The 15,098-nt window shown below is 45.9% G+C and overlaps 1 protein-coding gene across 1 annotated transcript in view; it reads left to right on the forward strand.

Moving 5' to 3' along the window:
- LOC108939506 (uncharacterized) overlaps window positions 1-13,213 on the forward strand; it is a 75,489-nt gene extending 62,276 nt beyond the window's left edge. Inside the window, exon 7 of the mRNA XM_018760898.1 lies at window positions 11,691-13,213. Within this exon, the coding sequence (XP_018616414.1) occupies window positions 11,691-11,858 (168 nt within the window). The 3' untranslated portion in view covers window positions 11,859-13,213. The remainder of the gene's footprint in view (window positions 1-11,690) is intronic.
- The last annotated feature ends 1,885 nt before the right edge of the window (window positions 13,214-15,098 follow it).

Genomic DNA, 15,098 nt, shown 5'->3' on the forward strand with positions numbered 1-15,098 from the left:
AAAGAATAAAGGGAGGGAAGTGGAATGAATGATGGAATTAGCATATCTATCAGTGAGCAGGATCGCCCCCCGGCCTCTCCAGCATCCGCTGGCTCTGGGGAGCACTTTCCACTTTGGGCAGGGTGGGAAGGGGGGGGGGGGGGCGGCAGCGCTCCAAAAGTATTGGGTGGCACAACATTTGGTCAGAATGACTAATGTGCGGCTCTGGGTAATTCGGGTGGCACCTTGGGTGACCCTGGTGAGCCACGTAACACAACTGTATTGAAGACATAATGATCGTGAACTTTTCTTCCGAAGACCTGTGGGTGACGAGGTGCGACGCCTGGTCCGACACCCGCCTTCACGGGGAGAATCGATTTATTAATCGGCCGCGTCTCGGAGACGGACGCTCTAACATGCGCCGGTGTTCCGGCACCGCGGTTTTAAGGGCCTCTGCACTGCTTCTCGAAGGCACGAGTCGAGATTGCAATTACGGCCCGAAAGTTTTCCCGGACGTCTTTGTTCACGGGGGGGCTTCGCTCAGGACCCCGTGAGCAGTGGCACACTGAAAAGGGGGCTGATTTATAATCTGTACCATAACCATCTGTTGTAGTTACATGGAATTACAGATAAACCAGTTAGTAAACACTTTACCCCATTGTCTCTTGTTTTGATAATCACCCATAATAACATCCCGCATCAATATGGTCTTTAAACCCGATTTTGGAGTTAATGGAATAAGAGGCAGGCAGTCCGCGTGTGCACCGGGGTAATGTCATTAGGAATGTTTGTGAAGGACAAATTAAATCAGTGGTAAATTGTGCTCTCAAGTCAGCCAGAAAACCAGCCTCATTCAAGAGACGGGGAGTCATTTTTTAACCTCTCACAGAAAATGCACTTAAACAGATTAAAATAAAGTAGGGCCTGTGTGGATGGATGTAAATGGTAATTGCCGCTGCTCTAATGGCTTCCTGTTAGCCGCGCCGGGCGGCAGGCAGAGCTATTTTAAAGTTAACTAGTGATCGAGGTCATAGCTTTGAGCAAACCGGTGATTTAACTGAATTGTGCATGTCACGGAAAAAAGCGGGTTGGGGGCCGCGGCGGTCCCGCGCGCGAGGCGCGAGGGCATTTCGGCGCCAGCGTCCGTGCCGCGAAACGGCACTTCACGCGCTGAGATGTGTTGGAGTCCGTCGAGGCGAGAGGGCCCACCCCCACCCCGGGACCGATGCTGTGCTTCTGATTGGCCGTGTGCGGACACGGTCACCCTCTAGAAAGTCCTTACTGGACTCGTGGAAGGGTAGTTTCATCAGACGACAGCGGATGCTCAAAACGTGGGGGGCTGTGTGATGGACTGCGACTGTGGGGGGAATAATGCAGGTAAATCTGGAGCATTACCTCGTTTTGCATCACGTGCGCGGTGTATACACTGGTACGGTACTAGTGAGGAGTGCGAGTATCTCTGGGCAATGCCTGTGTGGGACAAGCTGGACAGAAGAGTGAGAGCAAAGCAATACACAGGTGTCCTGCATCTCAGGGACATGCTGCAGGAGAGCTGGGAGGACATAGAGCCCCATTTCCTGACCACACTCACATTTATTCATTAAGCTGATGTGTTTCTCCAAAGCAGCTTGTAATGTTAAGGTCTTTAACCGCTTATGCAGCTGGGTAATTTTACTGGAGCATTTTAGGGTAAGTACCTTGCAGAAAGGTACTGCAGCCAGAGGGGGGGGAATCAAACTTGTGACCTTCGGGTCCAAAGGCAGCAGCTCTAACCGCCACACTCCTAACGCTCCCTCGGTGGGGTTAACGCAAGTTATCCAAATGCCTCAGGGAAATAATCCGTCCTGACACGCGTACTCAAACTTTTGACTTTGCCCTGCTTTCGCTCACAAACACAAGGAAAGGACCCGAAACACTGACCTGTGACTGAACTTACCGCAAGCTGGCTGATCGTAATGAAATTGTCTACTTGTCGTACCACTGGGATATTTCAGTCATAATATAATTCTAGGCTTTAGTGCTCCTTACATTTCCCTCTCGCTCTAGTGTTCCGTATTGCAGCTGACGTTTCTGGAACATCCTTTGTGCTGTTTTCTTCACCCTCCGGTGACGGGCTTCGAACCCGGCCCTGCCCGCCTGCCGCCCAAGGTTGTTTCTGTCAAATGATTTTTTTTTTTCAGAAAAGCCAGCAAGCTATGTGTATGAATATTACATTAGCATTTATGATCTCTCTGACCTGCTATGAAACAGGAGAACAGAAAACAGATTGTTGGACGTATCGTGAAGTAATAATAATAATAATAATAATAATAACATAAATCATGGAAATAAATTTTCCATCAATTTTTAAATCACTCGTTACATCACGTTTATTCATTCTGCTGTTGCCTTTTTCCAAAGCGACTTACAGTGTTAAGTTACTTACAGTTATTTACCCATTTATACAGCTGGGTAGTTTTATCGGAGCAAATGAGGATAAATACCTTGCTCAAGGGTACTGCAGCTGGAGGTGAGACTCAAACCTGCAATATTTTGGGTCCCAAAGAAGCAGCTCTAACCACCATGCTACCAGCTGCCACACATGTTTGATTAACTGAGAGCTGCATGTGGCAATTTTACCATAATGAAATACATTTATTTATTTAACTGCACGGCAGTAGCTAGGGTGGCACAGTGAGTAGTGCTGCTGTCTTACAGCATCTGGGTGGTCCGAGTGGACGTGGGTTCAGCCCTCGCTCGGGCTGTGAGGAGTTTGTATGTTCTCCCCGTGTCTGCAGGGGTTTCCTTTGGGTGCTCTGGTTTCTTCCCACACTCCAAAGACATGCTGTTCAGGTTCCCCTGATGTATGGATGAGTGACCCAGTGTAAGTAGTGTATCTAGCAGTGTAAGTCACTGCGGTGAACAAGGTGTGTGGGCTGATAACACTACGTAGTATCTCTTGAAAGTTGCTTTGGAGAAAAGCATCTGCTAAGTAAATGTAAGCCGGTGCTTTTCTACATCTTATTTACCATGTTAAGCTACTTTCAACGTTTCACCCAGTAATTGCCGCTTCATAAATTTCACTGTCAGTTCCTGGTGAGTACCTTGATCAAGGGTACAGCAACAGGAGGTGGGATTCCAACTTGGCTGTAGCCACTACACCATCTGCAGATGCCCCAAAATCAAAAAGCATCAGCATTAGTGCATATTAAGTGTACCGACATAATATGTTCCTGCGGTACCACGGAGATCGTTAATTTCGGTGGTTTATTTACGTGCTGTCCTCTGTGTGATGATGGATGTGTTGAAAAGGAGGCGCTCCACCCCCCCCCCCCCCCCCACCCCCCAGCCTTGTATCATCGTGAGCTTTCATTCGATCCGTCCCCTGAAACATGGCACCTTTGGCTCTTGGTGAAGGCCACCTTGCACAGGTATCCCCTCATTGTGTGAGTTCACAGGACAGCGGGCTTCACCTATTGAATGGCGAACATGCGGGTGATGACACGTCTCCTCGGGTGCAAAGTGCGCTCCATTAGTCACAGAGCAGCTCTGCTGGGCTGCCAACTTGTCACCTGCGTCACCAGTTAGGGAGATAGAGCCTCGGGGGGGGAGGCTATCTGATGACATCACAGGGCAATATGAAGTCATATTTCACCTCTATGAGAGATTCGTCTCATAATAAAGTGTAAATATGTCACAATAAGTAAAAAATTGAGTCGTAGGTCTTCATTAAAGGTGTTGTTTATGTGCCCAGACTCCCCATTTTCAACTGTTCACTCCGCTGCTATGGAACGTAAAGCGAATAGAGGGATTGACATTGAAGTACAGTTCTAAAGTCACTGCGTTTGACTGTATGTCTCAACTTTATTCTAATTTTTCCACATTTGCATACAACGGCATTTTTTTTAGCCGATCCCCTGTTAATGCCTGATTAATTTGAACGTGGTTTTCGAAGTGAATAAGGTGACAGTTTCACATGATCTCAGCTGGGTGACAGGAAGGACAAAGAGCGGATTTATAGCCTTCGAGTTAAATCATGTAGACGTTAAAGGAAGGAAGCGCAGTGTGAGTATTGATGTCACTAAGGAATTCCACCAAGGTACAGTGACAGTGTCTCTGTCTGGTGGTGATGATAGGGTTCCGTCGCTGTGGGTAGAGGTGGATGCCGTTCAACACCCTGCACAGCCCAGCTGATAGGATCGTGCTGTCGTCACCTCATAAAGAGGCTCAAAGCTATGGACAGGTGCCCCAGAAAGGTTGGCAGCAATAATACTACTACTACTGCTACCAATAATAATAATAATAATAATAATAATAATAATCTGTAACTGCATGCCCGCTGTAGGGTTCTGATGGTCTCTACATGCAAACTCCACAATGACTGAGCTGGATTGAGACCTACACCCAAAAAGCCCAGGCACCGTGAGCCTTTGGTGTGACCTGCTGCACCACCATGCAGACTGATATATACTTCATTACATATTTTATGGGTATTTTAACGGTACGTTAACGCCTGATGTATCAGTAAAAAGAACTGACTGGGGATTTGGGAAACGCAAAGGTTGTAAAGGTCCGAATAAGGGCCGAATTTGGATCTTGCGTGCCTTCTGACAGGTGAGCGCTCCCTCGCTAATCACGGCCTCCGTTCGGATCATCTGAACATGTCAGCTTGGTCGGCGAGTGCAAATTCATTTGCATTTGTTGTCTCTTTGTTAGATTTTTTTTACAACAAGGGTTGAATGAAAACAAAACCATTGAGTATCATATGTATCATAAGATAAGATGATACTTTATTGTCACTGTATGCAATTATAATGCCCCCCATAGCGCTACTGAAGACTGGGTCCAGAATCAGGCGTCTTCAGAACTGCTCTCTATTAGCACTCTTTTTTTTTTAACCATTGTAATGAAAGGTATTTATGGGGGTGCGGTGGGTTCAGTTGATACCCACTGTGTAGCATGCCTGGGGTTCAAGCCCTGCTTGGGGTGCATTGCGACACACTGGCATCCCATCCTGGGTGTGTCCCTGCGCCCTGTGTTTCCGGGATAGGCTCCGGCTCGCGGTGACCCCGCTCGGGACGAGCGGTTGTTGACGATTGAAGGATGTACTAACGGTAATTATGTCTTCGGTTTATGAAAATGCATCTTTCAAAGGGATTTTCGGGAACGCGTTCCTTTTTTAATGCAGGGTGAAGGTTGTGCTGAGAATAATTTCGGATTCGTTAGATGTCCTAATATATTTGCTTCGTGGAGGTCGGCTTAATATGTCCTTATGTGTCACTGCTTTATAGTAACAACGGGCCCGATTGAAACCCGGGTCGCTTCAGTCTAAAAGGCAGCAGACACAGATTCTTGAACAGGATCTGAGTATGAATTGCTTCAGCACGCTTCAAAGTGGGTATGGGAAAATTTTAAATTGTAATGTGCGTTGTTTTGTTGAGATGAAAGTGTCTCCACCGTAAATAAATGAGGCGATGCGATGCGGTCTGCAGTTTCCATAAACAGTTATACTTGGCAGGAATGTGTCATTTTTGCGTAAGGACATTTTTTACATAATGTTTGGAAAGAGCACGTCACCAGCGTCCTCGGCATTAACTGGGAGTCTGCGATCCACCTCCCGTTCTCCACCTGCCCGGAGATCCCCTGGGAGACAAAGCTTGCTTCGAGGGCCAGTTGCATTATGGTGCAGAAGCACGTTCGGCTTTCGCGTCATGTTGGGCTGTGTTTGGCGATGTGGTTTCGTACATAGTACGTGACAGCTGGGGGGTGGTGTCGCGGCCCGGCATCCAGAGCCCGAGCTGTTTTAACACGCGCCGTCCCCCGCGTTCCCCGCCGCACTCCCGCGCGCACCTGGTCGCAGACTCTTCCAGCCCGTCGTCTCTCGTGTAACGACACACCGGGAGAGCCCCGTCCGACACCCGATAGCTCGGTGTCGTGGAAGCCGCCGCGTCCGCGGCCTTGAGATGAGCGGGGATGATTGCGATGAGCGCCCCGCAGGCGGGCGTGATGGAAACCGCACCAGAACTCCCCTGCATTCCTGGCACGGTTTATCACCCAAGTCATGGATCAAACCCATGGCTCGCGTTTGGGTTTCTGCAAGTCCTTGCCCTCGACTCTCATCCTCTCTTGGCGGCTTCGAGGGTGTAGCGGAATGGGAGGACGGAGGAAATTCCCCGTGGGGCTCACGGAGCTGGGGGAAGTTTAGGGAAGTCAACCGATATGTTTTCCTTAAAATATCAAGGTAGATTAGTTGAATAGCAGCCATAAACAAAGGTGCAGTAACCTCGTATAAAACGTATATTGACACGGTGTTCCTTTCCAGAGCCGTTTATCCGCTGAAAATTACTGTATAGCCCTTGCCTGGTTTCCTGGGTAAATGTGTGACTTTCTTGTATTTTTTTTTTTGGGGGGGGGGGGCTTACACTTCCATTTTAAATCACATTATTTTTAGCTTCATTGTGGCTTCGTTACTGTAAAGGGGGACCATGCATGTATTTTGGCACAAAATAAGTTTTTTTTTTTTTTTTTTTTTTTTTTTTTTTTTTACACCAATTTGTATTTAAATGCTTGCTTCTCTATTCTTGTTTACAGACAGACATAAGTAAAAATGAGTCTGAGTATTAAGTAATAAATCAGAATAGTCTGGCTTCATAGCTCTAGGCGTTATGTGTAAATGAATAACATGGTGCTGTAAAAACTGCGTGCGATACTCTCCTTTGTAGATAACATCTGGTGTCTTCACACACACCTGAAACTGAGAATGCGTCGGATAAACATTTTTCTTCAAGAGCAGAGGCTTGCTGCCGGTCCGGGTTATCGGAAGGTCCCGGCGGTATCGCGATCGCATAAGAGGGCAAGCAGGCTTAGACGTGCCGCGCCCAATACCTCGTCCAAGTCCCCACCCGGGAGACGAAGTTACCGGGTTCTCGCTCCATCCTCAGTTTACATGGGGAAAAATACCGCCGGCGAGTCCATGACGGGGGGGGGGGGGGGGAGGATTCACATGGCGCACAGCTCCCCATATCAACTCTGAGAGACGGCATTCCGCCGCATTCGCGCCGACCTGTTGACGAGACGCGAGGGCCTTTCGTGGTAAAGAAAAGAGCGGCTCGGTCCTCCGACGGCCGCTGTCTGACACAGACGCGGCTTTAATAGATGTTCCACACTCTTCCGGCACCGTTCATTCATTATATTGCTATTTGCTATTCAGATGAGCACATAAATACTCCAGTGATGTCTGGTGTTGTGAGCTGCTCTCTAATTGGCTTTTCGGGACCTTTATTTGCTGTAATGCCCAACACTGACATACAGCAATAAAACCTGGCACACGCGCTTTGAAAAACCTTGACTGATTTCTTCCCGCTTGAGTCGTGTGTATTGAAATTACATAAGATTGTGTTGTGTGACAGGGGGCGCGGTGGCGTAGTGATGCAGTGGGTTGGACCGGGTCCCGCTCTCTGGTGGGTCTGCGGTTCGAGTCCTGTTTGGGGTGCCTTGCGATGGACTGGCGTCCCGTCCTGGGTGCGTCCCCTCCCCGCAACCCCAAATGGGACGAGCGGTTTCAGACAGCGTGTGTGTGTGTTGTGTGATTAACACCCTCTAAAATATGAGTAAAGCCAAGCTGCAGCTCCGGTTTTATGATATCCTGTATTTTATCTTACGTTCTCAGAAATTGACCACAGTTTCTCACGTGGCTCTTGGTTGGAAAAATAGATATTTAGTTTGTGTCCTCAGAGATCGCGGGGGTCTTCCGTATTCCCGCTCGCTTTTCATTTCCTCCTTCGCTAACCCGAAGCAGCACGTGCCACCCACCTCCCGATCCGCAGCGACATACGAGTGTAGGAAATAAAACATGTGAGCACCACGGGCTCTTTCGGAATGTACTTTTTTGGAATTCTATTTATTTAGCGATGACAGCGGACCCTCGGGCCAGAACCTTGTTTTCTTTCTCGGAAAGCAGGCTGCTTTTCCTCCTCTCGAAACTAGCACTGCAGAGATGTGGAACAGTAGGAACTGGTTTCCTTGTACCCCGAAGGCCTGTGATTTAATAGTGTGGCGTGGAGTGTGATTTATGTTGGTCACACTGAGCTACCCATACTGTTGTGCCGTTCTTTTTAAGACTTCTTTCACGGCCAGTTCATCAATAAAAGTCCCATTTCAAAATGGTTTTGACGATGCCTTTTGGGTTGTTTCACATTATTACGTTGCAGACAAACTACTGCGGGTTCGCTCATTTCCCAAGTCCTATGGCAGCTAACAATGCAAGTTAAGGGGAAGAAAAAAAATAACCTGGTTTATATATCATTGAGTATCAAATAAAGGCGAAGGAATGCGAAGAGTAAAATCCGTCATTCTGCGGCGTACGCGCTGATGCGTACTGAAAAGCACAGATTTTTAGAGGGTTTTTCTCGGGTATCGACATATGTCTGCCGCCTTGATGAACTCCTCGATAAGACGTCGGAGTGACAGTTGGGATATTGCAGGGATTTTTCAGCTTAATAAAACTGGCGTCGCGCTGAAATTAGCACTCGCGGTGCTCGGTTGTCACATGTTGGGTAATATGTTGGTTTTTTTTTTCCTCAGTGCCATTAAAAATGTTTCATGTGTCAGCTATTGGCGTGTGTGTGCGCTTGCCTGCTCGGAGGCCAAAGCCACAAAGCAGCTCCGAACTGCTCTACCGCTCTTCTTCCCCAAGCCCCCATCCGAAAGAAAATGATGCAGCGAAAAGGCAGCCTGGGAATTTTGCTTGTGTTTCTTGCACATGATTAGGTGAGCAGATAGAACGTGTGGGTGGGAACACTGTGTCCGTACCTCCGCAGCCCCCCCCCCCCCCCCCCGCCCTCACCTCCCGGTTGGGTGCGGTCGTTCCCGTTCCATCGACCTCGGCGCCTCGCCACCCCTTCGACACAAAATTGATCACGTACAATTATGGACAGAGTGAAAGGGAGAGAAAACCCTTACGGAAAAAAGTAGTTTTCCCCACCTCTCATGCTTATCTTGCTTTTGATGTTTTGTTAGGTAATAAAGGTCTCTCGGGAATGCGCAGCGACCCACACAATGGACCAGGCTCGCCACCGCAGGCTCTGCCTGTGGCCGCTGTTAACTAAAAGGCCCTGACAATTTATCGAATGCTGGAGATGAAAGAACAGAACAAATAATTCAAAAATTGACCTCTTCTTAAAATGGAGAAAATAGAACCGCAAAAAGGCACGGTAATACACTTTAATCCCCTCCCCCCGAAGGTAACAAAAAATAAGAAATGCCATTAAATGGCCCTTTGAAATGGATGCAGCCCAATTACTCCGGTGTCCAAATCTCATTAACGAACCTATTGTTGAGCCAAATAACTGGGAAAAGGTGCATCGCAGGACTGGTAAATGTACCATACAGGCTCTCTTAAGAGATGAAAGGACCACCCAGAATTCACGCTAAATCCACAGAACTGTGAGAGTAGGGAAGTGTGACCAGTGGCAGGTGTGTGAAGGAGAAATTGTGATTCCGCCAGCAGCACAAGGCCCCCAATTCTTACTTTTTTTTTTTTCTCTTTTTTTTAATGCCAGCATTCAAGTTGACAGTGAGATTTTAATTTTAATTTTTATTATACGTCCATTCTTCGTTCAGCGGAGTTCATTCATTGCTTGAAATCGCTCTGTTAGGGAGATCGCTGTTGTGAGGAAATGTAATTAACATTATTTCTTATGGGGAAAAAATAATTGGTTCCTGGATGAGAAACTTGTTACCTAAAATTAATTAGAGAACCAAGTTAAATGGTACTGTTACATATGACAATGGCATCACCAACATGTATTTGTAGCTTTGTCTTTTCATTTTATACATTCTGCAAAGCATACTGTGCTGTTAGACATGATGTGTAGCCCTGCAAACAAGTATTTGGTACTAGGAGGTCTTCGGTTGCTCTCGAGATTAAGGTATAGTTTACACTGGTGTAAGGGTACCCATGTTATTAAAGCTGGCCGTACGATTGCGGTGTGCACCTCCATATCCGCACGCGGTTGTGGCGGCATGACTCTAGGAGCGAGGAGGGACAACGTTCCCATCACCGTTTATTTAAACATTTCCCGGCAACTGGGGGGGCACCCAACCCTGGGAAAGACACCAAAGGGTGCCGGATAAACGCCGCTTCCCAGATCTTCCCCATGTCAGTATCCTCCCTCTTATTCCTCACCAGTCGCCATTTCAGCAAATACCATAAATGAAACACAAGTTTCACACAGACTTTGAGTTAGTTCTCAACCATGCTCCCTGATCGAATGCAATCGTCCAAATGATTGCAGCTACCGAGTAAATAGGGAGTTATTTCTATAAGGACTTAAATGACCCAAGTTTTTTTTTTTTTTTTTGCCCCACCTCCTGCTGTAGTACTCTTGATCAAGGCACTTACCCTGAAATAATACATTAAAATTACCCAGCTGTATAAATGGGTAAATAGCTGTAAGTAGCTTAACATCATACATCATTTTGGAGAAAAGCATCAGCTAAGTGAAATAATGACAATTATAATGTTGGTGTAATAGGATGTTGTTCTGCCTGACACTAGGCTTCGTTAAATGAATTTATTGTAAGATCATCATTTTCTTTAATGTCCCTGGCTGTTTGTTTTATTTTTACATCGTTGCTGTTGTGTTGTGTAATTGCTGTGAAACATTAACCGGGGTTGAGAGTTGTGTGGTTGGAATCACCCGTGTAGGGTAGAGTACAGGTTTGTTTGGGTGTACTGCCTCTTTGGTCTTTGGTAGGATCACACAAGGCACATTTATTGAAGTAAAACCACCACACGATATGCAAAAATGCTGTTGTAAAGATTTTAGCCAATTCTATGAAAATTGGGTATATATTTTCACAAGCTGTCACAGCAATTTTTCATTGTGTGGGACCCAACTGTGCAAGGGGTGAGTATTGTTAAACACCACGTACAGTTATTACAGACTAGGGATTTGGAATCGTGTTAAGTACATTCAGATTACAGGATTAGTTTTAATAGGACTATTTTGTTATTGTTTATTATTTTAATAAAGAACACTCAACTTCAAGTGAACAATTTCAAGTGAAGCTATATATAGAGAAAATAACGAGAAAAATTATGTGCACTTCCCTCATTTCATTTCATATTTGTTTCCAGTTTAAATGGGTGAATAGTTATGGACGTGCACGTTTTATGATGTTACGCTGAAGACGTGCAGAATGTAGGAACATCTTGCTGAAGCCTGTATGGGTCTTGCAATGATCAGAGCCTAATTGAACGGCAACGCACCAAGCAGGGTTGAAAGCAACAGCTTGTACGGCGGAGGGGAAAGGTTAAGGCCATGGATTCGTCAGAGGTCTAGACACAGGTCAGGGGTCTCAGTCAGTGTCATGACCTCACTGACCTCTCTGAGTCCACAGTTGGTGCTTCACCTTCACCTAGACACAGGGCCAGGGAGGGCCTCTCAGGGATACTGAGGAAGCCACAGCCACAAGGAGGGTTCAGCATTTCACCATATGGGAGCTTTTTCAGTGGGGTATCATTACCGGTAGGTGTGCAAGGAGTGCTCTGGTCGTTTTGGTTACAAGAAGAATGGTCTTACTGTTGAGTGACTTTCAAAAAAGCCACTTCTGATGTGACGTTGGACTAAGAAAAGTTTCTTTTTTGCAGCTGTGCCTGGAGTGCTGTCCACAGAGGACTTGGTGACTGTTGTTTAGACCTCTCACTGCATCCTTCTATTCCTGTGCAGGTGACGGTTAAGATGTACAAAAGAGGCGGCGGAGGCTGGCTGTGCCGGACCTTGAGCGGCTCAGCCACTATTCCCAGCAGTGCCCAAGTGGTCTTCCGGATCAGCGGTGACGGTGCCGATGCCCGCATCCCTGCCAGCTGTATCCACAGCATCTCCCTCAGCATCTGAACTAGACCACTCTATCTGCCTTGACAATACCCCAAGGAGATGGTAGTTGGACACTTCTAGCTGCACCTGGTAACTGTGTCCTATTCGGGCACTCGCTGGCATCCAACAGATGTATTAGAGCCCGGATCTGTTGTTCCCTCGAACAGGTCTCCAAATCACACGCCACCAAGGTTCATTTTCTTTGTTACTAAATATTTTCACGTTCACACTAATGAAGCGTTGGTCTTGCGGTATTTTTGATGCGATGCTGATGGATGTCTTTTCCTCATCGTCAGCCTCGGCCCACAGGGAATCTACACTTTGCCTCCCGTAAAACATCTTCCTCTACAGTCGTACATATCACAGGTCCTTTTGCGATCGGCATTTACGATTACGATGAGCAATAAATCCAGGCTGACGTTTATAGCGTCAGCCTGCAACACTAAATACTTTGTTATTTAACGAATTTATAGATGAACGTGTATAAAAATAGGCAAAATCCCCAAAGGACCGTACAACTCACTGACTGCTCACAGCTCACCTAGCAATGGGCTCCAATCCTCACTGCCAGTAGTATGTTAATTAAAAATGTTCTCTATAATTAGCATGATTAAATTCCCCTTGTTTGGCACAGCAGTTCCAGTACCTGCCAGCACTTTAAAGCAGTCATTAATTACCGATTAAATCAGCCGACTTGTTTGCTCTGGTACAGCTTGATATTGCGGTATTTAATGTTCTTATTGGAGTGATTAAAATAATTTATGGCCTTTAACATTGGTGTACATGTTTGAAAAAGTAGAATTGGGTGCTGGTTAAATGGTTTTGGGATTTGTTTGCCATTTTCGGGACTTGATAAACGTGTTCCGCAGCAGCGTTTGGGAGACGCTAACTTATTTACGAGTTTGCGTGCGTTTGTGGAGTGGCATGCATTTATGGTATTCGTGTTATATTCTCCGTCTGCACCGCGCGGCAGCCACCGAAGCGGCTGCATTAGCGGCTCGCTGCTCCATTTGCGAGGCCTGAGATGGACTCAAATGAAGTTATTCCCATCTGAACATCAGTGCCTTAAGCTAGGTAGGAGGAGAAAAAAAAGGCCTTTTTTTTAAAATCCCCTGATCTGATCTCCTTGAACAGAATCTCTACCTGAAACCAAATTACATTGCGCTCAAGCTCTTTCTTATGAATGTCTGTTTACAAATTTGCCTCAGAAATGACTGTCGGTGGAGAGGTTTGATGGCAGCATTAGCGGGGACGGTCTACTCCAGAAGCTCTCTGCAAAGTTCTTGGTGAAAACAGCCCAGGGCCTTGGGGCACCTCAACCTTTTGAGCTTCTTCCATGTTTTTTTTTTTTTTTTTGTTCATTTTCCAAACACTTATTCGTGACTAGTAGCTCGGTACTGAAATACGGTGTGCGCTAAGCTACCTCAGTGCGCTAAGAGCTACGTCTAGAGATGAATGCAGAGATACTGCCCTGCCGGTACATGGACTGTGTATTCAATTATTCTGTCCAAATACTCTTTTATAATGTATTATGCAGGTACATATCCAATACTGATAGCTCACTCAGCTATTATACGTACATTATGAATTAACCTGATGATCTAGTGATGAGTAAGCTAAATTTTGGGGTACTGTTGACCTCTTTCAGGTACATAAATGTATGGCTGTTAATCTTTTAGGGTTGGATATTGTGCAGAAAGGGTTTTTGCCTTTGAATGATCTATTAGACAGCGCATTGTGGATGTCGCCGAATGTTCCTCAAACTCAGGACGTCTTAACTGTAAACATGGAGGATGTAGTGCTGTGTACTTGCTGTGATGTGATGTTTCCTGTTGGTTTAGGATGCTCTGGATGGTGCTGAGCAGCAGTGCTGTGCTTGGGATAAAATGCAATGAAAACTGTTAGACTGAGTCATCCTCTAACGTGCTGTCAGCTCAGGATAAATTGTTCCCACATGAAGTCATGCCAGGTTGGTTTTGTTTGCTAAGGTTTTATGAATACAGGAAAAATGAAGATTCTCATTGGAAACGTTGGTGAAGAGAGCAATCTGACAGCCTTTGTCTGGAGTGGAGTCAAGAATTAGGAAAACAAAGTGTTGTAGGAAAACTGAGGATGAAATTCACGTGTGGCTTTAACCTGCTGTCTGGTTCAGGTATTCTGATCTTAGCCTTGGCAAATGTATCACATCTTCTGACAATGTTCATGTTATGAATTTTAACCCTTTTGGTGTTTTTCATGTATGCGTTTTAGGTAAATCACTTTGAGAGACACTGAAGCACCGAGATGAACCGTCACTTTGTCTTGCTCTAGGGTCTTGCCGGTTTTATTTTCTCAATTGCAATTTATATGTAAATGGAGCCATGCGCTATTCTGTTTGTTTACTTGCATGTTTGTATTCAGTGGTGTTTCAATAAAAGACTGATGAAAACAGCCATTAAAATGTGCTTGGGAACTTTTTGTTGATCGTGTCAGAAGTAAGTCCACTTTAAGAGAATGACGGGGACATTCAAGGGGTGGCTTTGCACCACAAATGGTCTTAGCAAAGTAGCGTGGTGGGAGCTAACGCTCTGCCTAGGACAAAAAAATTCAACTTAATTTGATCTCAATTTCATTACGTGGCACTCAGATTTTTGCACCAGCGTGAATAAATTACTATATAATTTTCAACTCCTTACCAACTGAAGAACCTTAGTAGGAAACTGAGCTGAAACCATACCTGAAAACTCACGGGCGTGCGGACCTTATGTCGGTGTTGTCGTAACAGTTCTTTATGTCGGATCATATTTATGATCTCTGCCAGGCCATTTAAAATAATGCAAAACCTCACGGTTTAAACATGGAGAGTCTTTCAAAAAAATCTCCCCGTTTGCACGTCTTCATCCTTCCAAAGTTGTGCTAAAGCGAGTATGATCCTTCAGAGGGGTGAATGTGCAACAGGATAAACGGAGCCCTTGACAGACAGGTTGGGGGCAGGGGCGAGAGGGGAGCACACATAGCAACTAAGTAACAAGTAACTCGATCCATGCTTCATTCAACAGCCATGCCAGCAGATCAATGGGGCTTCTTTGCCAGGTTTACTAGCAAGATGTTGAAAGAAAATTGGTCTCTTCTCCTTTATGATGCACACGTTAGTTCTTAATGCAAATATAGTCCGTTTTGGTCAGCTACAAAAATATGGCCCTACTCATGGCAATGCTGTGACGTTACATTTACTCATTTAACTGAAACGTAGCTTTTCGATTCGAAGATGGCAGCTCTAAC

The sequence above is a fragment of the Scleropages formosus genome, chromosome 24 (genome assembly GCF_900964775.1).
Source record: "Scleropages formosus chromosome 24, fSclFor1.1, whole genome shotgun sequence".
NCBI classification, from domain to species: Eukaryota; Metazoa; Chordata; class Actinopteri; order Osteoglossiformes; family Osteoglossidae; genus Scleropages; species Scleropages formosus.